The sequence below is a fragment of the Sebastes umbrosus genome, chromosome 12, assembly GCF_015220745.1.
Source record: "Sebastes umbrosus isolate fSebUmb1 chromosome 12, fSebUmb1.pri, whole genome shotgun sequence".
NCBI classification, from domain to species: domain Eukaryota; kingdom Metazoa; phylum Chordata; class Actinopteri; order Perciformes; family Sebastidae; genus Sebastes; species Sebastes umbrosus.
Genome location: NC_051280.1, coordinates 6,529,768 through 6,557,505, shown reverse-complemented (window position 1 = coordinate 6,557,505; position 27,738 = coordinate 6,529,768). Strand labels below are relative to the sequence as shown.

General features: G+C 41.7%; 1 protein-coding gene and 1 long non-coding RNA gene across 7 annotated transcripts; one reads left to right on the top strand and one right to left on the bottom strand.

Moving 5' to 3' along the window:
* Positions 1–592: 592 nt before the first annotated feature.
* Positions 593–19,350, top strand: LOC119499270. Its single transcript, XR_005209360.1, has 2 exons — positions 593–730; positions 18,984–19,350. It is a non-coding gene; the product is annotated as an uncharacterized LOC119499270 (long non-coding RNA).
* On the bottom strand, positions 7,081–27,738 carry LOC119499267. 6 transcript variants are annotated; one of them, XM_037788537.1, is made up of 12 exons: positions 27,475–27,738; positions 21,861–21,945; positions 19,491–19,652; positions 18,978–19,175; positions 16,403–16,561; positions 14,516–14,596; positions 14,114–14,225; positions 12,943–12,987; positions 11,871–11,906; positions 11,294–11,761; positions 9,193–10,718; positions 7,081–7,785 (listed from the first exon to the last, which is right to left on the bottom strand). In XM_037788537.1, the coding sequence occupies exons 1-12, from the start codon at positions 27,534–27,536 to the stop codon at positions 7,738–7,740; spliced, it is 2,982 nt and encodes a 993-aa protein (XP_037644465.1). In that variant the 5' UTR covers positions 27,537–27,738; the 3' UTR covers positions 7,081–7,737. The 6 variants fall into 6 exon arrangements, with proteins under 6 accessions (XP_037644465.1, XP_037644466.1, XP_037644467.1 ...); XM_037788538.1 differs by having other exon boundaries at positions 21,888–21,945; XM_037788539.1 differs by lacking the exon at positions 21,861–21,945.

Genomic DNA, 27,738 nt, shown 5'->3' with positions numbered 1-27,738 from the left:
TATACAGGTGATTGGTCGACTCCTTTCCTCCACCACTTGGCCAGTCCCTTACAAATGTGTCATCGGGGATACAAGCCTTTGACCTTTGACCATTTTATCCTATTTGTTGCCTGCAGTGTTGGAGCTTAATCTACTGATGACCTCATTGTAATTTAGAGCACATAATAGTAAGTAAGCCACCGCCCAGGTGTTTAAAGAAACATTTAATATGTAAAATTCAAAGAGAATATCATAAAGTGGAATATAAATTGATTTAGAGCATTGTGGTGTTTAGATAGCAGAGTTTGCACAGAGGGTGTTTCTCCACTAGATGTCATGGTAGTGTTTGTAAACTGAGTATAAATCCACATCATAGACAGTGAATTCAATACTGAGCAGCTATAGTTGCTATAAAGTGAGCTTGTGAAACACTCTGAAATCTGAAATTTTGTAATGTACAGAACAACAATTAAATTAATCAAATCTATTTAAAAATGAACTCATTATTAAGTTGCTCAATACAGTGTCCCTTTTGTGGGAAATACATACAAAAACAATGATTTTTAAAATAAATAAACACTTAAATTCTAATAGAAGATAAAAACCTCCCACTTGAAATGTGCTGGTGCAGATGTGTCCTTCCTCCAACTGTAGATTCGGCGTTTTTTCACATTAAACTCTGTGAAATTAGAGTTGAGTTCAACCAAAGCACACTTGGTGATTGTTGGAAAGAGTAACGACGACGGTTTAGGTGAGTTTTATTTTGTTTCTGTCCAGTTTGAATGAAGTGTTTTACTATGCTCCGCTACGGACAGCTGATCTCAACATAAACTGGGGCGGCTGTGGCTCAGAGGGTAGAGCAGGTTGTCAACCAATCGGAAGGTCGGTGGTCCGATCCCCGGCTGCTCCAGGTCACATGTCGCTGTGTCCTCGAGCAAGACACTTAACCCCAAATTGCTCCCGAAGGCATAGCCATCGGTGTGTGAACGAGTATTTAGATTAGATCCTGATGGGCAAAGTTGGCACCTTAGCAGCCTCTGCCATCAGTGTATGAATGTGTGTGTGAATGGGTGAATACTGACATGTAGTGTAAAGCGCTTTGAGTGGTCGGAAGACTAGAAAAGCGCTATATAAGTCCAAGTCCATTTACCATTTACCAAACACAAATACACGTGGCTGATGGCGCAAGCTGAACGGAGAGTGGGGGCAATCGTAATCTGCGCTCTCCGAGTGCCATTCTAGTTCCATTTAAATTATCACATGATGCACAGTAATTAGGTTATGCATCCCCTTTGACAGCGGTCTCTTAAAGACAAACCAGAGCCCATGTTGGAATCATAGATGTGTTTTATTTCTTATTTTTTTCCAACACAGAACCTCACATTTAGACAGCAACACGTACAACATCACACATAAATGTATTATCATAACAAGAAACCATGGCTTCACCATGGCAAAACACAGAAGTTCTTTTGAATATCATTTCACTCAACCATGGCTTTTAAAGTGCATACATCATAGAAAACACACACACATGACTGAATGAATGAAAAGCTCCAGAAGCAACTGTATGGTCTCGGTCTCTCTCTGAACAATATCACTGATGACTGCTTTCAATAATATTTTGATCATGTCACAGATATCATAAGCAGTCTGTATATAAATAAATACAAAAATGGATCAATACAAAAATAAATAAATAAATAAATACAGAATTAAAGAAATATGTCAGCAACAGACAAATAACTCAACTGCCATCTGTGTAAATAATAACATAACTTGCTAACCTGGTCATTTTTACAGTGCCCGGAATGAGATGTTTATTGTGCTACATGTGCCTATGTACAGAGATACAATTTTAACATTTGAAGAGTAAGGAAACGGATGCCATTTATCAATCAAAAAGTGGTTGCTTTAGCTCTAGAGAGTGGGAGGTTCATTTCATTTACAGTAACTTAGAAGTGGAACTTGTATAATTAATTAAGAGGAAACTCCAGGTAGAAAATTGGGAAATGTTCGTAAATCCTTTATAGAGTTCTCTTAAGAACAAATCTGGCCATATGAGCAGCTCTTTTATGAAACTCAATCTGCATTATTGTCATATAAATGAATGTAATTTTGATTTATATCAGTTTTTTGATAAAAGATGTTGGTTCAGACTAAAACCAGTTCCTAAACTGAAACTGGGTCAAACAAGAAGATGCATTGAATGTTTCTGATTTGGAAGGATAACTAGAATAAGAATAGTGTATCTGCAACACGTTCTCATTCCCAACTTGTCACATACGGACGCTTGGTCAGGACCCGTTGGCGTCACTTAGGTTTAGGCAACAAAACTACTTGGTTAGGTTTAGTAAAAGATCATGGTTTGGGTTAAAATTAAGTGTAGCCGTCGGTACATACGTGGCTAACGCGGTAAGCTAAGTAATTTACCTAATGTACTTAAAATAAGTCAACTCTGACTTTTGGTTTCACACAGGACACGAACAGCGGTCTCCTGGGTGAAAGTCCTGTGTTTGTTTGACCCATCCATCCACCCCGACCTAAGCCTCAGACATACTTTCCACGTTCCGCGTGTACACGGTTCCATTCGTATTACAATTGAGGGTCTTCATTGGCCTGGCGTTCCAGGCATGTCCACACTGATCCACACTCCATTCCAGTCGGTGGCGGTAAGGCACCATAACGTTGTTTACCAGGAGTTCAACGCCATTCGGCTGTCTTTGTATTCATTTAACGACAAATTATATAATTGTGGGTAACGGCGGATCTCCTCGCACAACTTCGCTCCAGAACAAGCATCCACTTTGTTATCTTTTTCTTGGCAAACCAGCTAGAGGGGCATCCGCCACCAACTGGACAGGAGTGTGGAATGAAACTAGAGCATGAGCAGTGGGCACGATTTCTACGCATACAGTCGGCGCGGTCACAAATTTTAGGCTGCAACGCGGACGTCCACATAGGGTCTCTATGTGGACGTCCGCGTGCAGCCTAAAATTTGTGACAGACCCTAGTGGATATGGGCAGATTACGACAGCATCTAATAATGACACGGATGGGTTTACATTGGAGTTACTTGAAAGCCCGGTGCGCCTCATAGAGATGCTAAAGGGTGCCTTGTGCGTCTGTATCAGACGCCGAGGGGCGCAACTAAACGTTGGTATTTGACGCCCTGGGAATGAGACCGGGCTGGTAGTTAACGTGGGCAGTGGAGGGTCCATCTACAGACACTTTATCACACACTTTATGAGCCAAAGATTTGATACATCTGTGATTGAAAGATGAACTCTATAGAAGTTCTGAAGTACTGAAATCAAAGAACATTTCTTGCTAAGTGATATTATCTGGTTCTCATCATGGACAGATATTGTTAAATAGTGAGTGAACACAGTTTAAATAGAAGAATACAGCAGAAACAAGCAGAAAGGGCAAAACATTTCCGAATGACAAAACTATGTCTCTTTAGAGAGTAGAGAAGTCCAGACACTACCAGCTTTCACCACCTTATGGATCTAATAATGTTGGCTTGGTGATACAATGTGTACATGAATTTGAATTGTCTTGACTGCACATGTTTACAAAGAAAATAAAAATCACAGAATGATTGGGTTCACAGTGTTGTCATGCAATCATGGCAAAGTAGTAATGAGGTAGGAAACTTAATATGAACTGAAATGTTCCTTCAGAGCCTGCTAAGTCTGTTTCAGTGTGAAGGTAGACTGTCATCTGGGATATATTATATTCATCATGTGCATAGGACACACCAATATTCACATTCCCCACTTTATACAAGGATCTAAGTCTATATATGTATATTTCATTGCATGTGTATGAACTGGTTACACGGTATATTGAATGTACAATGCTTTGCAGCCCAGAGGATAAAACGTATTAGTTACACAGTATTTGTGGACTGTTTCTTACAGCAAGCAGAAACAGAGATTTATAGTGAGTTTCAGTCCATTGATTCACTGTCCAGCTGCAACTTTACTGTTTCAGTTCACTCTCACCTCTCTCATAGCTTCAAACACTAGACAGACACAGTTAGAGACTTACTGGCAGTAGGCCGTTTGAGGGGGGATGCCAACCTCTTTGTTAGCAAAATGACCAAACTGCATCCCCCTTGTTAATCTGCCACCCCCCCTATCCATCCCCTGGTGGCAGAGAGAGTGCAGGGGCAGAATATGTTAGTTTAGTCTGCCTGACTCATTGATCCTTTATCTGACTGAGGTTTGTGACCATGGGTCTGAAATATCAGTAATTTGGGGACTATGGCCCTGACCATGGCTCTGAAATATCAGTAAGTTAGAATCTATGGCCCCGACCATGGCTCTGAAATATCAGTAAGTTAGAATCTATGGCCCCGACCATGGCTCTGAAATATCAGTAAGTTAGAATCTATGGCCCCGACCATGGCTCTGACATATCAGTAAGTTAGAATATATGGCCCCGACCACGGCTCTGAAATATCAGTAAGTTATAATCTATGGCCCCGACCATGGCTCTGACATATCAATAAGTTTGAATATATGGCCCCGACCACGGCTCTGAAATATCAGTAAGTTAGAATCTATGGCCCCGACCATGGCTCTGAAATACCAGTAAGTTAGAATCTATGGCCCCGACCATGGCTCTGAAATACCAGTAAGTTAGAATCAATGGCCTCGACCATGGCTCTGAAATATCAGTAAGTTAGAATCTATGGCTCTGAAATACCAGTAAGTTAGAATCTATGGCCCCGACCATGGCTCTGAAATACCAGTAAGTTAGAATCTATGGCCCCGACCATGGCTCTGAAATATCAATAAGTTAGAATATATGGCCCCGACCATGGCTCTGAAATACCAGTAAGTTAGAATCTATGGCCTCGACCATGGCTCTGAAATATCAGTAAGTTAGAATCTATGACCCCGACCATCGCTCTGAAATATCAGCAGCCTGACTGTGTTGTGTACTTTGGCGCTGTCCGTGGTGCTGAAGTTGCAGACGGATTTGTAATTACAAATTTCTCCGAGTCCCGCCCTTCTGTCAGTTACGTCTTGGATCTCGTTTCACTAGTCAGGGGTGAACGAAACGAACCGGGTCCGTCCACCCTGTTAAACAGTAACAAATGGCCTACCGCTTACTGGTGAACATAGTGGAGCGTTTAGTAGCTAAAGAGGCAGATATTTCACTCAGGAGTTGGTGGAGACCAAAACCAGAGCTAAAGGTTTGCTAACATGTTCACCATATCAACTTAAAAGGGGATGATATGCCAATGTTGTGTTCAGAACTTGTTTCTACTGCCCCCATGTGGTAAAGAAAACAAACATTTATTGCAGGTTTAATAAAAGAATGATGGAAAGATGTTTAGCAGGACTAACTGCTCTCCTCACCCAGAGCCATCCACAGACAGGCAGTCAAAACTGAGTCCGTGGCGGTAGGAATCCATCTCCCATAAAGCCCATTTCTATCTGTGCTCACCCCCTCTCTGTGATGTCTTTGGTTTGAGGGGGGTAAGGTAAACATGTTGGAAGTGGTTTTCTCACTGGCTTATCAGACCTTCCTTTAAGCACCTGCCTTAAGAAACTTGGAAAGCTTTTGGTCCGTTTCCGCTGGGCGAACCTCCTACTTTTTCGTGCTGTAAAGCAATCAAGCGCTGCTCGTGCCAGATCCTACCTGGTGACTGATTCTAGCTGTGTCCCAATTTCCTACTTCATATTAACTCTAGGGCAGGTTTAGAGACACTAAATTACTCTAAATATATGCTTGATTTTTGAGTGTGCTGTTGATGTAATTTATTGTCCCACAATGCAATGCACAAAGGAGTATGAAAACGGCATTGCTTTTGTTTGTAAAGTTTCATTGACAGCGGCGTTCGAAAATGTTTTATCTGATTTCCTGTTAGTGAATACTGTGAGATAAATTGATTTATTGAGTCCCAACTGGAAAAGCAGTAAACTATGACAATTAGTATACAGTACATACTATAGCCCAGGTGATTCTGGATTTTTTAGATTGATTCTGAAATTGATATTTGAGAGTTTAAAAAAATGATATACAGGCCATATTCATGTTTTTATATAAATACCTACTTTACAAAAACATATTTAATAGGGATCACATGTGTAGTGAGTAAAAATAAGAAAGTAGTGTTAAGACTCCAGTGGCAGCTCAGAAAACAGATTAACTAAACTGCGTATTGTTTCCTTATTTGAAAATGGCAGTAGTATTTCAAAGTTTAACATCAGTCTGCTCATACTTTCACACCGATCCTTTTGTTTTAGTACCAGCAAACAGTTAAGAAAATCAATGTCTTGTATACTAACTATCAAAAAAGTGCAGTCAACATTAGTTTTTACGGTAACACTTTATAATAACCATCATTTATAAATGGTAAATTTATAGTTAATTAAACTTAGCTAATAGTTATTTTACTGTTACTTTTGAATGTTCAATAATTATCATTTAATTAATTAATTAATTATCATTTCTGTTATTTTAGCAGTTAGTTAAAATAACTATTAACTAAGTTTATAAATGATGGTTATTATATAGTGTTTTTACTTTGCAGTATTATTATATCTTATCATATGGAACTGTGGGACACTGATGTACTGTAGTATAATGCAGTATAGAGGCCATTTAACGCTGATAGTTTTCACCTATGGTCCATTTGTTTAGTGCTACTTGTTATAATGTTCAAGTATGAAGTTCAGCTAAATGTTTTAAAGAGTAATTTAACACCCTCTGACTATCTTCTTTTTTGCTGACCTCCAGTGTTTTAACTTCTGACCTTTGGGCAGTGATGAGCAGGTGTACTCCAGGATGTTGGGTGTGGTTACAGGTGCAGCAAAGCACCATTCTGACCACATGCTGAGAGGTGAAACAGGCTTGAAGCTCTAAGCTGGAGATGGCAGTGAAACACTGCTTCTACGCCTGCTGTCAATGTACTCTTTGAGGAGCACCTTAAAGTAACTGATGGCTGAAAAACACTGGGCATGTAACCATGGTGACGGTATAGATATGCACTCGCTGTACAACCCGACCAAACTCTTTATACAGCTCTCATCCAACTTAGACCTAAAACTACTAATTGACTAGATAATCTGAAAACCACAATAGCTGAGTATATCATTTATATACATTTTTATCTACGTGACAAAGTCACACAAAGTCCACTTACACATGCTCCAACACTAAGCTCAAGTCAAAGAGATTATTTTTACTGTTGCCTAATTAACCGGAAAGTCGGAAAGGATGGGAAGCTGAACTAAGAGGACACAGGGGTGAGTTGGCAGCTGATACTGTGAATAAATAACAGATAATATCAACCTCATGACTGATTGACAAGCATCATTTGGGGTAAAAACACGGGGGAATAAGAATGTTGTTAAATTTCATATAGTTGTTTTCCAACTCTGACTTGTCTAAATCTCTCTAAATAGACTGAAGCCATGAGCCAATCAGATTTCCTTATTTGTGATCATTAAATCTAGTAGTTTTTACATCTTGCCTACTTCTCATCTTTCCATTCTGACTTTAATTTGTCCCTTTGAAACATAAAAATAACATCTGAAACTAGAATTATTGCAATACATAACAGCAGAATGATCTCTCCCTCCTGTCTATTTAATCATTCCATCCCTGTTTGTATCTATTCTGTCTCCTGTCCTCTTACTTCTCCCCTCATCCACCTCCATCTCTTGTGTTGCCGTTGTGGTCATGGGAACCCTGCTGACATGGTAACCCCCCGCATGAGTGTTGGTTGGTGACGGATCACTTCAGGTCGATGCCCTTAGTCTGGGACTGAGCCTTCTCCTTGGCCTAAAACACACATAAAAGACAACGGACAGGATGATGATGAATATGATTACATATCATTCCCATTTTCAGGTTCATACTTTTATTTTGGGTTTCTACTAGAACATGTTTACATGCTTTAATGCTAAAAAAAACACATAATTTTTTTCCTCATGTTTGTCTGATTATACCTGTATTTACCCTCTGTCTGAAACGCTCCATTTTAGTGCCTGTCTCTTTAAGACCCCCTCCTGAAAAAGTCCAGTCTGCTGTGACTGGCTTGAGAGAAAAATACAGCGCACCTTTGGAAAGGTAGTTCTCAAGCTGTGGGCGGAATATTCTAATGAGCCTGCATGTGACATAGGAAGGGGAACCAGACAGAAATGTAGCCTGATCTAGACAGCCCACAAAGAACTGACTGGGTTGTCTTATTTCACAGTTTGTGGGTTAGTAGGCACTTCAGATACCCAGATGTAATGCAATGCAAACGTGAGTTTTTCAAGATATGTCCCTTTTAAAATGTATGCATGCTAACATGTTCACATTGCCAATGCTAACATGCTGATGTTTAGCAGGTATACAGTTTACCATATTCACCATCTTTATTTAGCTTGTTAGCATGCTAACATTTGCAAATTAGCATTACACACAAAGTGAACCTGCAGCTGATAGGGATGGCATTAGTTTGGCATGTATTATAATTAGGGCTGTCAATCGCATGATTGTTCATAGTTAATCGCAAATTAATACATTTTTTATCTGTTTAAAATGTACCTTAAAGGGAGATTCGTCAAGTATTTATTACTCTTATCAACATGGGAGTGGGCAAATATGCTGCTTTATGAAGTAGGCACTTTGGAGCGTTATTTAACCTCCTTGGCACAAGCTAGTATTGACATGGTTGGTACCAATGGATTCATTAGGTTTTGTATTTTCATATGATACCAGTATCTTCACTGTAGCTTTAAGGCTGAACCTGCTACAACCTAAAAATCACAAGTTGCGTTAATGTGTTAAAGAAATTAGTGGCGTTAAAACAAATTTGCGTTAACACGTTATTATCGCGTTAACTTTGACAGCCCTAAATATAATATTATTTACTGTAAATGTCTTGATAAAATGTCATCTCGATAATCTATAAAACAATGAAATCATATTGACCAGTATTTTTATGTCATTATAACAGTTGTATGCAAAGGAAATTAATTCAGCATGATAAATCAACTCACTATAGACCCAATCGGAATATGTTCCAATATCCAAAATGCAGAACCAAATACAACAGGACCCTATCGAACCCATTAGAATGAATATAATCTGGATGTGGTCTGACGCGGTCCAGGGTTGGGTCTTGGATACTAAGAACCAAGTGGACCGATAAACTCAGAAGATTGCTATGTGTGAGTTGCATCTGTGTGGTTTCTGACTCACCCTGAGCGAGGGCCGAGGAGGCCTCACTGGTCTGACTGGTCGCACTGGCTCTGCTACCGGGTTTGCCTGCCTTCTCTCCAGAGGCTCTAGGTCATCAGCCACATCAGGACAACCGAAGTATCCTCCAGCCCCAAACACTGAACCCAGATCACCTTCCAACAAGTTGAGACCGATGGGAGCATTGGATGGTGCAATGTCCCGGTTGGCAGGCATGTTGCTGACGGCCATGTTGAGGGTGTCGGCAGTATTGGTGTTTGTTTTGTCGGTAGTGCAGATACTGGTGTTAGTGAGTCCAAGTCCCAACAGGTCTTCTGATGCCACATCACTATCTGAGCTGTTATCGGTGGGACTGATCTCATGCTGGGGTTCCACAATGCATTGGTTATTGTTCGCTTCAGGGAAAACCTCCTTACTCAACAAGTCCAGCACCTCCTGGTTGTCATGGCTACCTAAGTCTAGCAATTCCTGATTTTCATTGCTACCGAGATCCAGGAGTTCCTGGTTGCCGTGGCTTCCTGAAACTAGCACTTCCTGATTTTCTTTGCTACCAACATCCAGTAAGTCTTGGTTGCCGTGGCTATCTAAATCCAGCACTTCCTGATTTTCAGGAAGGGAGAAATCCAGCAGTTCGAAATTGCCATGGCTACAAGGTTCCAGCACTTCTCGGTTATCATAGGTACAAGGTTCAAGTAATTCCTCATCGGTGATATTGCAATATGGATCCACCACCTCCTGGTTGTCATGACTACAGAGATCCAGGAATTCCAGGTTTTCAACTAGCCCTGTGTTGTCAACGCTCGAAGGTTCCAGCACTTCTTGGTTTCCATTGTTACACAAATCCAGCAGTTCCTGGCTATTGTGGCTGCAATGTTCAAGCACTTCTTGGTTTTCATGGGTATGAGGTTCCAGTACTTCCTGGTTGCTATAGTTAGAGGGTTCTACTTGTTCGTTGTTGTCGTATGTGCAAAGGTCCATTGCCTCCTGGTTGTCATGGCCACAAAGGTCCAGAACCTCTTGGTTCTCTGCGTCAGGGCTGAGCTTAAAGCCATAAGGGTCACAGTCCCGTGCCATTTGGGAGGAAGTGATGTCAAACTCAAAGCCATCAATGTTCAGTTCGTCTGGTTGAGAAGAGGAGGGCTCAGGGTCAAAGGTCAGATCGTTTTCACTGGCTTCTGGGCTCAGTTCAGCTTCATCAGGGTCTAAGAGGGTGTGACTAGAATGTTCTGGACTGAGTTTAAAGCCATATGGGTCAAAGGAAGACTGACTGGTTGGTTCATAGCTCAACTCAAAGCTAAGCTCTCTGTCCTGATCTGAGTCGGGCTGGATGAAGAGGTTTTGGGAGTCTAGTGAGTTTTGGGGAGTTGTAGGATTTTGGGGTTCCTCTTCGACGTTGCCGTCCCATTCTGCCCCCTGACTGGAGGTAACATAACAGGACAGAGTTTGCTCTATGTCGCCTGTCCAATCTGGTTCCAACAGGACTTGTTCGCCAAGCTCAGGGGCAGTCTGACCTGAACCAGAACTCAGACCTAGGAGACCTGAAGAAAACAATGAAGGATTAATGCTAGAAGTATCATGAGCAAGACCTTTAGGGAGCCTGAAACAAAATAAAACGGTCTATTAAAATGACACTATGATGATTTGAAACACCATTAGTCAACCATTTAAAAGTCTATAAAGAGAAAATAGCTCAAACTGGTAAATGTTTAAGGGGCCGTACACATGCCGCATCTTTTGCACGCTCAAATCCATTGTTGTCAATGTGGATGGGCGGCAAGCGCGCTCAAACGCGGGCCGCAACTGCTGCGCTCCGAGGTAAAAATAGTTCTACTTTGGAACACAGTGTGCGCACCGCATGTAATGTGGCGAGGAATAACCAATCACAACTGGCAGATATCGTTTCTTTCTTCCGTACATATCAGTCTATGGAAAATATATGGAGGAGAAGTTAATCATTTTAGTGCAGGACTACCCAGAACTCTACAATTACTCTTAAGATCATACTAAGTAGGGAAACATGAGTTGCAGCAGCAGTCTACACACTGAGAAGAACAGTAAAAATCAACAACAATAAAAATGAATGTAAACTGTGAGTATAAATGACCTTGTTCCAGTCCTGCTGCTGCCTCGGTGGTAGCCTCTCCAGCTAGAGATCCCAGGCTCTGTTCTTCTATGTCAGAGGGAGGGGAGACCATGCTGAGGTCCAGCTCATACCCATTAGGGTCCGATTCTATAGAATACTGACCCTGGGACCTCCAGCCCTGCATGGGCACTGGCCCCAGCTCCTCTGACGAGCTCTGAATGGGTTTAAATCCGCGAGAGTCATCAGCCACAGCGATGGCGTCCAGGTCCTCTCGGCTGTAGCTAATCTCTATGTCGCTGTCTTCGTCAGGGAATTCAGACTCAAAGCACTGAGTTCCTGTCGAGGCTTTGTTTTCAGCACAGGACAGACTAGTGTCCGCCTCGTCGCCAACATTCCCTGCCCCCTCATCGGTGCCGGCGTTCGCCTCTGGGAACAAAATATCTGCTGCAAAGGGGTCGCTGCCTTTGAACGGGTCTGAAGGGAATCCACCTGGCAAACAGGGCATTCAACCAGAACTTAAAATGTTACACCCATTACAATTTTATTTAATCATTTCAATCATATTGATAATGAAGAGAAACCAGGCACCACAACACACCAGATTTAGCGAGAGTGTCAGCAGCAGAGAGAAACCCTGAAAGCAAAAGCAGTGGTAGAAGTAGTGCTATTCAGGTCAGAATAGTAACAATACCGCAACAAAAAAAAAACTTGCATTCAATATCTTACTTAAAGCTACTACGAGGAACTTTCATTTTGTGTTGATTTAGGCGGTCCCTATAGTAGTGTTTCTCAGCACCAGACTCCCTTTAGAAAACCTCTCATTTTACTGCAGCAGGGTCTGACAGTCTGCCCTGTGCAGTCCTGGTTCTGGTTCTCTGCCTCCATTCCCTCCAGCGGGCCCAGCAACACGGCCTGGGCCTCCAGCAGGATGGTGTCGGTGTTGGTTCCCAGGGTGTTGGGACCGGTGGAGCAGAGAAACGAAGCTCTGCTCCTGGCCGGAAGAGGAGCTCTGCTCCTGCTAGGTCTGTCCGCGGTGGGATGGTCATTCCCAGAGGCCCCGCTCGAGCATTGACACTAACTATATAGAAATAGCCGATCTTCTCGCTGATGGTCTCGTTTACTAATGTAGGTCATATAGAGGCATCAGGATTAAATTGAGACTGTTTCATAACCAGATAAAAGTTCCTCACAGTAACTTTAAGTGAAATTAAATAAAAAGTAAAGTATAGAGAGAGAGAGAGAGAGAGAGAGAGAGAGAGAGAGAGAAGTTTGTATACTGTTGGGTAGTTAAATCTATAACAATGCATATTGTCCAATATATAATATTTCACTCTGAATTGCAGTGGATTCGAAGTATAAAGTATCATAAAATGGAACTACACAAGTATAGTACAAGTATTTAAAAATTGTACTTAAGTTCAGTACTTGAGTAAATGAATTTAGTTATACATGCCACCACTGTCTAAAAGTATCTAGAATCTTTAGAGTTACTTTACACTAGTTTTGTGATGGCACATAAAAAAACCTTAAAGTATATGGTAAGTAAGTAATACCTTCTCTCCTGATACCTGATGTTACCTCCACCAACAATATGTCCAGGACAATAATATTAACTCCTCTTAAAGTTTCAAGTAAAAGAAAGTGTACTTTCCTAGTGTATTATTACTCACCAGATGAGTCTGTTTTAGGGAACAAGTCTTCATTGAAGAGGTCATCTTCAAATAAAGTGAGAAAGATATTTCAGAATCATTTTATACAACCAATGAGACAAGATAAAGATATAAAGACTGGACAAACCACACATAAAGATAGCGCAGATATTTTAGTCTTTGACCGTCAGGGAGGAGCATAAACTTTATGACTGAGTAAATACACCAGACAACACACTGAAGAGCCAACTGTCGCGTGTTTCTTGTGCCAAATAAATCATGAACGGTAACCAGCAGCTGTTTCTAGGCAATGACATTTGTGCTGAAAAGGCTGAAAAAGGAGCTAAAAATGCTCAGAGTTTGGGTGAGATCCTAGATGGAAAGGTGTGTAGGACTGTATAACCTACAGAGGGAAATGGAGGTAACTTCAGGTAAAGCTGTTTATTTACTGCTATGTCTCCCCATCGGTCGCAAATATCAAACATTTAAAAAATCTTTCTAAGAACGTCTGGATCTGAAGGTTTCCCCTTAGAAGCTTCACATCACACTATATAGATTTAATCTACTGACTGTCAACACCAACTGACCCTGACAGGACCACAGACTGTTTATAAGAAGTGGGCGTTGTAGAGGTAATCTTTAAAGATATCAGTTTATTCCTGGTCTATACACATTTTTATTACATGATTGATTAATTGTTTTTGTTCTTTGCCATTTGAATTTAATACATATATTCATTTTTTAGACTTCTTTTAGCAACCAGAAGAGTCGCCCCCTGCTGGCTGTTAGAAAGAATGCAGGTTTAAGGCACTTCAGCATTGGCTTCACTTCTCAGAACCGGAGGTTGCCGCCGGATTGGAACAGACCCAGTCCAACTTGGTCCCATCAATCACACCTAAATCATATTCATAATGACCTCAACAGTCCTAATGTCCCTGCCTTATTAAGGCCTGCATCTTTTTTTTGTTGATCAATGACCAAATGTGTTTCTCTTCTATCTGGTCAGGTAGTAGTCGGTACAGCCGGAAGACTTAGTGGATTAAATCCCCTAGACCTCAAAACAAACCATTTTACCAGTGCAACCTGTTCTGTGACAGATGGATGACCCAACGATCAAACAAATCTAAACAATGTCGTTACCACGTCATTCAGTGAAAGCTGTTATCAGCCTGACAGTGGCTCAGATACATACGGTCACTCTGACAGTGGGCGAAGGGGTTGGCTTGGTAGAAGTCCAGTTGGTTCAGAGGTTCTGGGTTTCCCCCTTCCTCTTCTGGCTCATCCTCTATGTCAGATCTTTCCATCTGTGAAGCATGAAAACACAGTGTTTGAATCCCAAAGCAAGGAGGACGTGTTATTTGAAGGGTGACCACTGCTGCTATATTAGACTAGTTGGCAACAGTGTGATCATTCATTCAAAATCATGGTATTAAACTGACTGAATAACATAACAGCTCTCATGATTTCAGCCTGCAAACCAGCCAAACATACTGTATGTTGTCATACACTCTGCTCCTGCTCTGTTAGTGATTGCCTCAACACTGTCGTATGTTGTGCGTGATGAGAGGCGTTCTGTGGTTATGGAGCTAGCTACCTTCGGTGAGCTGGTCCCGCTATCGTCAGCTTCTTCTCTGGTATCTGCGAGGTTATTGCAGAAAGACGAGCCGCTGGCCCTCTGGTACAGTCACCCACACAGACAGAGAGAGGAGAAGACAGTGAGAGAGGTGTAACATGAAAAATACTTTTAAATAACGTTCATTCACAGAAAAGAAAAATGGATGAAGGTAGTCACACCTATATTGTATTAAAAGTGACAGCTCTATTTTTCACGAGAACAAGTTAAGTGCTGCTACAGCAGCCACACCCCGGCTGTGTTCTGCTCCAGGTGTTCCAGAATGAGTGGGGATCCACACAAGTTTTGGGGCGGACACGGAAGGTTAAAGAATACTGTGTAGCATAGACTAAAAGATCCTGAATATCTCGGAGTTGCTGCGCTGCTCAAACCAAAACATATTTTTGTCCCATTTGTTTACCCCATTTGTTTGTCCCATTACAAGATTAATCACTCTTGTTCCCCATGAGGAGAGAGTCTATGCAGCTGCATGCGGCCACATAAAGAAAAAGTGTCTTTTTTCACAGCGCTCTGATGTTTTTGTGCGGCCGCTGCGATCCCATCTAGTTGAAAATCTCTGAATTTTTCAAAAAGGTGCCGGTGTCGTCGCCGTGGATGAAGCACTCACCAGGACCCTGCCTGCACTTTTTTTCTGCCTGAAAAAAATGCTATGTGGACGCTCCTATAAAACATTTCTTAATCTACAGAGCTCTCACTGATGTCGTACAAATATCTACAAACAAATAATTAAAGCAGCAGTGGGTAGAAATGGAGCAAATATGATTAAAAAAAGTTATTATAAAATGGTAACTATATCCTGACAGTAGTGCATTAGACAGGTAATCTGAAATAAATCATGTTCCTCTGTGTCCTCCGGTGCCCTAAGGTGCGCCTAATGGCATCTGCAAGATTTCACAGACCAGAGGAAAACAACCAATCAGAGCTTATCTGGAGTCTTTCGTCTCTGAGCAGCTGTCAATCACTCGCCAACTCTGATCAAACGGTCAAACTAGGCAGCGCTGATCAAATATGAATCAATATTCTGTTACTGTAATGCCAATTTCTCTCCTCAAATGTTTTCAGAAACATCTTGTACCGCCCACCATCCAGAGCACAGCCAATAGGAACGCTCTCTCTCTGAAATGACCTGTGATCGGCAAAGTCTCCCGTCACGGGCTGGATTTTTTAAAGCCTGAAAACAGAGCCATGAGGAGGAGCAGAAGTCTAGTTATCTCTCAGAACACTTGAATTACAATATGCTGAAAGGTTATTATGGAATTTTTGCCCAATGATGCCAAAAATATACTGCCTTCTGAAGCTTGTGATCAGATCACCCAAGACGCATGTTAATGCCAGGTCTGAAAAGGGCCTTTCTCTCTCTCTCTCTCTGCCTCTGTGTCATGTCAGCATCTGGGACAGCTCATGACTATGTGAAGACATGTCTCTGAACTACTGTAGGGAACCCGTCATGACAGACACAAGCGTGAATTCCAAGCCCACTTCAGGGTTTTTGTCTCAGATCTATGATATTAAGCAAAAGCCTCACAGCCTGTACTAACCCTTAGTAGTATTGAACTTGCAAAAAGTTTGTGGACTTGTGTGACACATATAAAAAAAAGAATGGTCTAAATCAAAGCAGCAGGCTGATATCCTGACTTTTAGTCCCTACTACCTAGTACGGGTGATTCTACACTTCCCTCTTTCTGACTCCACATCTCCAGTCTGTTGCGCAGCCTTTCTGTTATAAATGAATAGTCTGCAAACCCAGACTGAGATCTCTGAAGAGATGTCACTTGATGTACCTGCTAATAATGTGAATGCGTGGAACCAAAACAACAAATATCCTACAGCATCAGTACTGTGATATACCATTATCAGGTCAGCATAGGCAGGCAGCGACTGGCTCCTTCCCCAAGGCCTCATGGGAAGCGGATCGTCTTCAGTGGTGTCTGCAGGAGACGTTGACTCCTCCAGCTGGCTTTCTGGAGTGACTGCACCTCCTGACATAGAACACAGGGTGTGCTCCTCCTACAAGGACGAGAGGAATAAGTAAGGAGTCATGAGGGAGAGACTGGTAGATTTAGACTGGTTTCTCTTTGAAGACCTCAGTCACCGGTGAAAACACATGGGAACGAAATGCAAAACATATGTTGTTTTTCCGATTCCTTAGTTTTTGTAAATACTTGTCATCTTCCCCCACTGAGCTTGATTAAAAGCAGAAAGATCAAGACCTTGACTGTCCCTGGGTGTTCATCCTTTTAAATGCAAAATGGCAGAGAAGTTGAGTCTCTCAAGATGGAAATATACACAACTAAATATTAATACTTCAATGGCTGTGGTGACATGCAGTAGTTTTCTTTTCCCTCTACATCTGATTGACAAAACCAGATAAGTGAAACACTGCACCATGTCAACATGCTCTCAGCAAACAGTTGGGAATTATAAAACATATACTACCGCTGGTTATCTCCCTAAACCTAACCTGTTCCCTGGAGAAAGACGCACCTCTCGGGAAAAGTAGAAAACACTCGTAAATGACATTCACAGTGGGACGTATTTGACCTGTCTGACGTTGGTATTCAGAGAATAGAAGGTGAAGCGGGAAGTGTGGTTACATGATAGATTATACTACCAACCATTCAAATGGAATGGATTTAAGAATGAGACACTTTTACCAGATACAGGTGTTACTCTGATTGTTAGTGAATTAAAAGGCTCCATGTAAATATAATAGATATGACGAGTGGAAGTTTACTTCCTCTGAATTTAAGAATACTCCTCCTACCACTGCTACTACTATTACTACTGTAGTACTAATACTATCCATCAAATGAAACAAACACATTAGACACCAACACATTCTAATCAGGAGTTCAATCTGAAAATACACATTTAGATATATATATTTTTTTTAAAAAGTAACAATATATATATATATTTTTGTGTGATTATCACCGTATTGTATGGAAGCCCTGAGAGGCAAGTGAGAACAAAAAAATCTGGTGATCTATTTTCTAAGTCAGATCTAAATAGTTTTCTCTCCTGTGTTTATGACTTAAAGGAACAGTGTGCAACATCTGGCGACATCTAGTGGTGAGGTTGCAGATTGCTGGTCTCAAGCGTGTAGAAGAACTATGGTGGCCGACGTAAAAACGCAAATGGCCCTATCTAGGGCTGTTGTAAGAGTAGCCAGGGCCAGTGCGTAGAGTGTGTGTGTAGGAGGGAAGTGAGTGGTGAAACAAGAGAGAGAGAGCGGCGGCGAGTGTGTGAGTGAACAAGTGAGCTAGTGGAGCAGATGTCAGGGTTAGTTCTGCTCTGAGAATATCAGTGAATGTTCAGTGGAATAAATGCTGCAGCTCCTCCAGACCAACAGAGGTTTCCTGTGTCTTGTCTCCCTGCTGCTGAGTGAAGTGACGGGGGGCTTAACTCCGGCCAAAGCAAAGTTAACACAGTGGTTTGTCCGTTCTGGGCTACTGTAGAAACACGGTGGACTCCGTGAAGAGTACCCGCTCCCTATGTAGATATAAACGTCTCATTCTAAGGTAAAGAAATCACATTGACTCTTATTTTCAGGTGATTATACATTAAAGAAAACATATTTATTAATATTATATCCCATTTCTGCCAATAGATCCCCCTAAATACTACACACTGGACCAATTTTTCCAGGTGAATAAAAAGTTTTTCCAGGATCATTTCTCTAATTCACTTTTTTTTTGTCAGATAATGTATAATACTCATGATATTCATTTTGGCCACAAGAGGCTGAAGTGCACCACTGCCCCTTGTTCTAAATAGGACTAAAAGCATTCATGTTTTCTTCCAGGTGAGTTTTAATTTACATAACTCGTTACCAGATAAATTAAAACTCACCTGGAAGAAAACATGAATGCTTTCATGGCTTTGCTAACCGATCGAGGCAGATGGCCGCACACCCAGAGTCTGGTTCTGTCCAAGGTTTCTACCTGTTAAAGAGGAGCTTTTTCTTGCCACTGTCGCACCAGCTGCTTGCTCATGGGGGATCTCTTGTTGGGTCCCTAAATCCTAGAGTACGGTCTAGACCTGCTCTATATGAAAATGATGCTATATAAAAATAAATTGAATTTTGATCCTATTTACATGAGGTAGTGGTGTACTTCAGCTTCTTGTGACCGAAATGAGAACAAACACCTACAGTAGCAAAATTATCCTGTATTTTTTTTTTTTTTTTCCACAGATGAAATAAAAAAAATAACTTAAAAATGATCCTCGCAAAAAAATAAATGTCCCCAGGAGGAACTTAGAAAGATTATTCTGACAAAACCTAAACACAGGAAAGAAAATAATTTAGATCAGACTTAGAAAATAGATCACCAGAATTGTTTTTTCTCTCTTGCCTCTCAGGGCTTCCGTAGTATTGGCAGATACTGTACACACAAACAATACACACAATGTCCAGTCGTACCTGCAGGATCTCTTCATAGGACTGTCTGATGGAGTCCTGCAGAGGAGTGTCCCTCTCGCCAGCCTCCTCCACCTTCCTCTTGGCCTGCTTCACCTCATCTCTGAGCTTCTTCAGCCTCCACCTGACTCTGGCAAGTTCCCTCTCGTACTCCTCCACCTGGCTCTCCTTCTGCACCTCCTCCGCCTGCAGAGACAAGATCTGGCAACAAAGGACAGAGAGACAAAATGGCTTTCTGTCACATACACTGTGCTGCTAAAACGACCTTGATAGAGATACTATCCAGGAAATGTAATTTTAAACTGTTGTTTGAAATAAAGTATACCGCTAAAAAAAACACACTGCTTGTTGAATTAAAAAAAAATTCAGAAAATGATTTCCAACATTCTTTTATTGAACAAATTGAGCATTGAACTCAACACAAAAGGCACCAATAAAAAAAAATAATGATAGTTACCACGGAGGCAAATTTAGAGATGAGAGAGACCTAGCTGTAGAGTAGCAGGTCATCATTACCTGTTGACTCTCTTCATAGCACATCTGTCTAGTTGCCTTTATTTGCTGCACCAGCGTCTCTTTGTGTGTCTCTAATTTAACCAGAGTCTCCTCCAGCTCCTTGCGGTCCGACTGCTGCTCCTGGAGCTCCAAGTTCTCCACCGTCACGGCGTTCTCCAGCTCCTACAATCACACACACACTGTTTAGGATTTAAGAATGATTCTAACTCAGAATGATACAACATGCATGGAGATGTACAAACACACACACACACAGGCGCAGGTGAGAAATGTGGGCGGAGTTGTTCTTTCACAACATCCAAATGATCCTTTAGGTCAAATGGTTGGATTGGCCTGATGTTCTAAAAGTGAAAGGAGATAACCGCCCCATCAAATGCTTGATGACATTAACATGGACCACGTTATGTGTGTCATCGATAACAGCTTAATAAAAAGATGTTGACAAAGAAACACTGCTTGCTTGTTGTTTTACCCAGAGTCCGATGAGAACAATGATATCCTTTTCATCTGCGTCCAGTGAACAAATTAGCCTGGTAGGGTCTGGCGATGGTTTCTATTTTCATATTGTCATATCGTGGCTGCTCGAGATCTCGGAAGGCAAGGCGGTGTGGCTCAGCGTCTGGGTGTATCTTTAATATCACAATCCAAATCAAACCCCAAAGAGCAACATTTTGGTGAGCAGGCGCACGGAAAAGAGACGTCAAACTGTTTTGTTAATTAAGGATTTCAAATTCATCTCTACATGCAGAGCAGGGCGCAAATTCTAGATATTATTATCATAACATCTTAGTTCTGATGGTAAGTCTTAATATCGGCGTAGGAAAAACCAATCGTTGATCATCCCTTCAATCGTCGATATACAATCCAATCGCCATTAGGCACAAGCCTGTAGCCTAGCATTGCTGTTCAGCTTAGTTTAGCCATGTCATACTAGCTTGCCAACAAGGAGATTCAATAACGCTCTAAATTTAAGCTAAATTTTCATGAGGAAAAACTGTCAAGGCCATTTTCAAAGGGGTCCCTTGACCTCTGACCTCAAGATATGTGAATGAAAATGGGTTCTATGGGTACCCACGAGTCTCCCCTTTACAGACATGCCCACTTTATGATAATCACATGCAGTTTGAGGGCAAGTCATAGTCAAGTCAGCACACTGACACACTGACAGCTGTTGTTGCCTGTTGGGCTGCAGTTTGTCATGTTATGATTGGAGCATATTTTTAATGCTAAATGCAGTACCTGTGAGGGTTTCTGGACAATATTTGTCATTGTTTTGTGTTGTTAATTGATTTACAATAATAAATATATATATACATTTGCATAAAGGAGCATGCTTGTCCACTCCCATGTTGATAAGAGTATTAAATACTTGACAAATCTCCCTTTAAGGTACATTTTGAACAGATAAAAAATGTGTGATTAATCGCGATTAACTATGGACAATCATGCGATTGATCACGATTAAATATTTTAATTGATTGACAGCCCTAATTTAAAACTATGAAATGGTCTATATATTGTCCAGTTGTGACATCACAAATGTACAGAAATCCTGACAGCTCGTTTTAAGGCACAGTTTCTGAATACGGGTGTGTATTTCTCCATGGATTGAGCGTTTTGATACTTTCACAGTAGTTATATAGCACTTAAAACTGCTTCATAATAATAAAAAAAGGCATTCAATTTCATGTAACCTTCAAAACAATATACACATTTTTTATTTTATTTCTATAGCCTGCATTGTGCCAAGAAATTTAAATAAAAAGTAAGTGAAAAAAATAAATAAATATTGTCCAACAACATGTATAGTACCACTGACATGCTACATGATGGCATTTGTGAGACGCTTAACTTATGCTGATAATAACAATGTATGCCATGTAAAGACATATTGTGACCATGCCGTAAGCCTGTACATAAAGAGCAAGGAGTTCATATACTTCCTCAAAATGAGGTAGAAAAGCAGAAGCTGCCTTCATTTCACTTCATAGAGAAATGATCATTAATTATTAAAGTGATCGTTGCCATGTTATTAAATTGAAAGGAAATGAATTGAATGAACAACAGAGCAGAGAGTAAACAGGGCCCCTGGGGGTCCCAGCTTTGCCCTGTTGGTAATCCAGACTTACACTTAGCGCACGTGTATCTACAGCTTCATCCAGCCTGAGTCTGGTTTTACAGCATCGTGACATCACATGAGAGCATCATGGGAAATGCAGTGATGGAAACACCATACATACACACAAACATACATATGATTTATGTCCACATCATTTATATTCACAAAAACAAATGTGACACCAGCACTAAACACACCCACGCAGATGTATGAGAAAAACCTGACAGACACACACACAAACATGCACACACCAGCGCTAGGTGCTGCGGTCTTCTTACTCTGATCTCGGTTGCCTTGGCGAGGACTCGCTCGTCCGATTCCACGACGTCGGTGTCCCTAGGAGACGACCAGCAGAGGAGACAGGAGTGTTTAAGGAGGGAGGAGAGGGAGCACTCACTCTTCCAGCCTGCCTTCCCTCCATCATGCCCTCCTTCCCATGATCCTTCTATTTTATCCTGCTGCACTGCTCGCTCCTCCATTGCTGCCCCTCGCTAGCTGTCGCTACACTGCAGAGGAGGCGGAGCTGCCTCTGTGAACGTGCCTGAGTGTGTGTGTGTGTGTGTGTGTGTGTGTGTGTGTGTGTGTGTGTCCGAGATGATCGATGCATACAGGCAGAATGCACCAATGTGAGAATGGGCAGAGAGAGGGGGATGAGTCAGAGTGAGAGCGGTAGAGTATGTTCATCCATCCATAGGAGAATTTATGTCCTCCCCTCTAGTCTCCTCCCTCCTTTTCCCCCTCCTACCATCATGCTGCTTCTCTAGTCCTCACACATCTCTCACCTCCTCCTCTTTTTCCTCCTCCCCCTCCATCACCGCCACTGCAGTATGCATCAATCCAAACACACACACACACACACACACCCACACACACACACACACAAAGCAGTGACTGAGCCATTCATAAAAATCCTAGAGAGCACAGAGCAGCAGTCTGAACAGGCAAACGTTACCAATCGATCAATAATCATTCACAAATGCATTTTCATTATCAAACACTTGTCATGAATTTATTATAAGGTTTATGATTTTACCACATTCATCACTCTATACTGTAATCTAATCTAATTAAAGGGACTGTATGTAAGTTTTTACAAGTAGAAATGTATTTTAATCTTTTTTGTATTGCCTGTGTGAACAGGTTGTAAACTAACCTCAAAAATGAGACCCTCTGCGACTTTTGGGGTTTCCTCTATCAGCCTGTAGACTGTTTTAATGTGAAAAATGCGGGACGTTTTTTTCCGGGAAAATCCAATAGATGTGACATCATGCGTGCTCGCGAATGTCTTTACTCTCTTCAGCTCTGCTTCAGGGCTAACAGTGTGCAACCATAGCTAACGTTTGGTTAGAGATGGAGTTCGCTAACGCCAACAAACAACCAGCAGTCCACCACAGCTCAGACTCCGACACAAACTCCACGGAAGCACAAAAAAACCTAAGTTATATCTTGTGAAGCCCGTCTTGCAAAACAGGAATGTGACCGACGCTGAACTAGGATCAACATTGACCGGGCCGTTCAGTCTTGTGTGTGTGGCCTCGCTCGCAACAGGACACCTACTGTTGTTGACTTAACAGCCTCAGGTGTCACTGTTAACAAGCCATTTCTGATTCTTACTTGGAGCCCTTTTAAAAGACGTTTCCTACCAGTGCGATGTGAAAATATTTCGCATTGACAACAATGCACACCGGGTCCAGTGCAGATTATCTGCGTTGCCGTGTTTCATTTTCGTCAGTTGAGTTTCCTCCTAAGTAGTGCCAGTGTCCGCTCCACACAACAAAAACCTATCCAGACAGAGAATGTCTGAGGGGCTAACGTTGACTACTAGGGGTGTCACAATTCTCCAAATCCAAGATTTTGCTTGATTTTCAGTTTTAAGGTCACGATTCAATTAGATTTTCAATGTAAACATTGTTAGACTATGGAGTCTTGATTCGTAAAGATCAACAGATCATTGGTTTTATGTCCTGACAACTGTCATTTACACTTCCACTTCATTTCAATAATAAAACATAAATCCTTCTGCAGGGCATTACAAGTGTGCCGTAATCTACAAAAATCCGCTTTTGTTGTCATCTACTGTTGCACTTGTTTCTCTCCTCTCTTTTTTCCTCTCTGGTCTCTCTGGGTGTGTCACCCATGGGTGTCACCAAGGGCGGAGACGGAGCTTTGGACACACTGTGCACTGAGAGACGGCACTCGGCAGCCAGCTCCTGAGTGTACTTGTTGCTACTATCAGTTGCTCTGTTTCAAAAACGCGTCGTGGTGTTGTTCTGTTGGGAGATGCAGTGACTTAATGTAAAATCAAGTATGAGTAGAAGAGCTATGAGTAAGGACAAATAACTATAACTAATTTTTTGAAACCAAATCACAGCATGGCTTTTTCTAAGGTGTTCCTCAAAGTCTTGGTTTCTTAATGTGGTATCTTGGAGGGATTATTGATCATTATTATCAATTCTGAATGACTACTTGATAAAGCAACAAATTGTTTTCAGCTCTAAAATATATGCACATTAACTATATTACACCTCAGAGGGGTTTTAACAGCCCAGTCTCACAGCAGTTTGTGAAATAGTCACGAAATTGAATGTATTGATTCGTGTACATACAGTTTTTCGTGATAGTCAGCACAAAATCAATTCATATGTAATCCACATAATTGTGAACCGGGAAGTAAAGAGAGCGGCGAACGTCACGTAGGGAGGACATCGGGGTGGATGGGTGGGTCAAAAAGCACAGGACTTGTTGAATTATTTGTCACGTAACTTCTGTACTTAAGTTACGGCGCTTCCAGAGTTATTTTAACCCAAACCACCATCTTTACCTAAACATAACTACTGTAAGTAGTTTCATTTTGAAAAGACTGGAGCGTAGGAAAAAGCACGAAAAATACGTTGTTGAAAGTCGTGCTGAGCGTCATGAAAAAAAAGGGAATATCTATGTATCTGTGTGCAAGAATCAAATAGATTAAATTTCGTGACTATTTCACAAACTGCCTTGAGAGTGTTGGTTTTCAAGAGTGTCTATTTCTTCCATTTGGGTCTGAGCTTGATAGTGTGATCATTTTCTACTGTACAGCTACTGTGTCACTATGATTTGAGCTGCTGTCCATGACTGTAACACAGGCCGGCAGAACAGTGCTGATGTTAACCCAGTTACTGCCAGGGAGAAAGGATTTCTTCATGTGTTCATTCACTCATACATTGATGCTTCAGTTGTTAACTGTGCCAGTTCAACTGTCCTGATCTGTTAAAAGAAATAAATGGAACTGACTCACTGCATCAATAATCCATTTTAATCGCTATAATTTGAAATAAGCACGACCACTTGAGAGAGAGATTTTACTTTCACTAAGGTCTGTAATTCAGTTAACTCAGCAGCTATAAGTCTGCTGCTGCTGCCACTGACACTGCTGACTTTCAAGCCGAGTTGTAAGGCAATATTGTTTAGGCGTGCCCAGATTGGAAAATTCTTGCTGACAGCAAATAGTTTATTGGCCGTAGCAGAATATTGGGTGATAAAACGCTGAGGTTACTGCTTCAAGATTTTTCTGTTGAAGTAATTCAAAAGGAGAACACGGGACAAGTCATTTACAGAATAGATATGTATGCTGTAAAAAAACCCATTTAATTTCAGTTGAATTATAACTTTGAATCAAATGACTGTGTGATGTGAAAGTGCTCGCTTGTAGTGACAAAGCCGTACAGAATTTTCAGCCAAATCAATCTTCGTGGCACATTTACTGAACACTGCGCTCTTGCAGCTCCTTTTTTCCGAAGTTGGTGGAGACCAAACCAGAGCTAAAAGAGAGTAAATATTTGGACTTACATTCATCGGGTGGTGTTGCTCTCTGCGTCTGCTGGAAGTTTACTGGATGCAACCAAGCCCCCAGGAAGAGCGCCGGGCTTTAAAGCAAATTTTTATAGCGACCAAACAGTGGTACTACAACTTCCGTGTCCGTCACGTGATGCCATTGGGCCCAAAAATACTTTTTCCCATAGACTTACATTGGGAAAGAGATGTCTGTAAATCAGTGGAGGCGTTTTTTTGAGCTAATATAATGCACATATTTATTCATTCTTTTATAACATACAACTTTTAATAGTGTTCTTATCGTTTGGGTATTTCTTTACTCATATTTATTGTATGCCCTATCTTATTTCAAGCTCTTATTTCTATTTCTGTTAGAATCTGTGCTGCCGTGCAACTGCAATTTCCCCACGGGGATAAATAAAGTGCTATCCTATCCTATCCTAAATCAGCTTCCCAGTACAAACACTTGAATAGTCCTTATTTAAATCATTAGGTCCTAAAAGTTGTACAATGCACTAATAGCCAAATCCAGAGTTATTTCCCTTCCTCCGTTAAAGAAAACGCTACTGCGCCTGTTCTATGGGCCCAATGGATGCAGAAGATCGCCGGAAAATCCGGGTTCAATTCATTCTTTTGAGGTATGAAAGTAATTCATTGTTCAATGGATATTAATTATTTGTAACTATATCTATATTCTTGGTAGTTTATTGGGGTCGTTAGTATTTATATGAAGGTATTACTTGTATTGTTTCAATTGCCCCCGTATGTTGTTACCATCGCCCCTGTACGTGGGGGCAGATGTAACATTTGACTTATGGTACGTATCCACAGGGGCATTTTTTATCGCGAGGGGACGCGACGCTTGCCAACATTGGACGCTTGGTGGGCGTGCCAGTAGGCGGTGACACAATAGATGATTGACCAATACTGGGCGGTGACGTTTTCCCGGCTTTATTTCAAGTTTTGGAGGGATAGTGATCATCTGCCATGAACAGAAGAAGGAAATGGATCTTCGCGATTGCCCTGCTTTATTTGCGGTACCAGAGGTATCCTGACACTACCGTGATTAATTTTTCCTCCATGGCTGACCTGCTTCTGACCCACAACAAAGAAAACTCCACTCCGCTCCTACAACCGCGCAAATACTTCCGGCTGCACCTGACTGGACAAACGCTTTCCCTTGTGGGCTGTCCTCTCCTGGATTTCAAATCAGACCCACATGGAGGCTCGTTTGAAAACGTTCTCTTATTTCACGAAAATAGTTCACCGAAATGTGTTCCTGAAAACATTTGAGGCGAGAAATGAGCCATGCAGTTGCTAAATCTGTCTTTATTTTGGATCGACAACGTTTATTTTAAAAGATTCTCGGGAGTTTCGAGAGGCGGCGAGTCGCGTTTGACGCCCATGATTTGCATAAAGTAGACTAGCCCTCAACTTTATGCAAATAAGGGGCGGGCGTTGTGACGCTCTGTTTCTCGAATCGTGACGCCACGCTACCAGAATGCATTGCGCGGCTGCTTACATAGACAACGATTGGGAAGCGTGGAAAGCACGGAGCCTGTGGACACGTACCATTATAGTGTTTCAGTCAATATTGTCACTCTAACATTGCTTGTAAAAATATTTTGACGACTATTAACAAGTAGAACACAAATACAAGTTACCTTCATTTTTAAGTTATATCTAAATTGTTCAAAGGATTTTTTTAAGTTATGATATCACAACCAAAAGATGCTACCATTGCCCCCGGTCTCCCCTACAGTAGCCTGAGCGTTGGTTGCCCACATCTGGCAGCACACATACCATACTAATGGACGTTAGGTGCATTTATACCGTCTGTTAGCTCCATCATCCTCACACCCTGGGCAGGCCCTGAGTGGCTGCAGCTCACACTATATAAAGCCTCTCTGTTCTCAGTGTAAGGGTATATATCCTCCATATAGCCTCTATACATTATAGTGTGTTAAAAGTTAACTTAGAATGATGAACCCACTAGACTGGTGCTAACAGCCCAGCTAGAGCAGACTGTAGTGGTTATTAGTGGTATAATGTTACCCTTCATCCTTGGGGGTCCTCGCTCTCTGTGTCCTCAGGCAGTCCACAATAAAACGCATCATTACTGCAGTGCTCGCGCTCTCATCCTCCGACTGCCGCCTCCGGTACCGACAGGTCTCGTGCAGCAGCGCCGGTAAATCTAGCAGCGGGTTAACGGACCGTCCTTTACTCCCAGTCAGCAGCTTACTCTCTGTTAACCGGAGACGGTAACCACGGAGAGAGAAGAGGAGAGGAGAGGAGAGAGAGGACCCGTTAGAGCGGTCT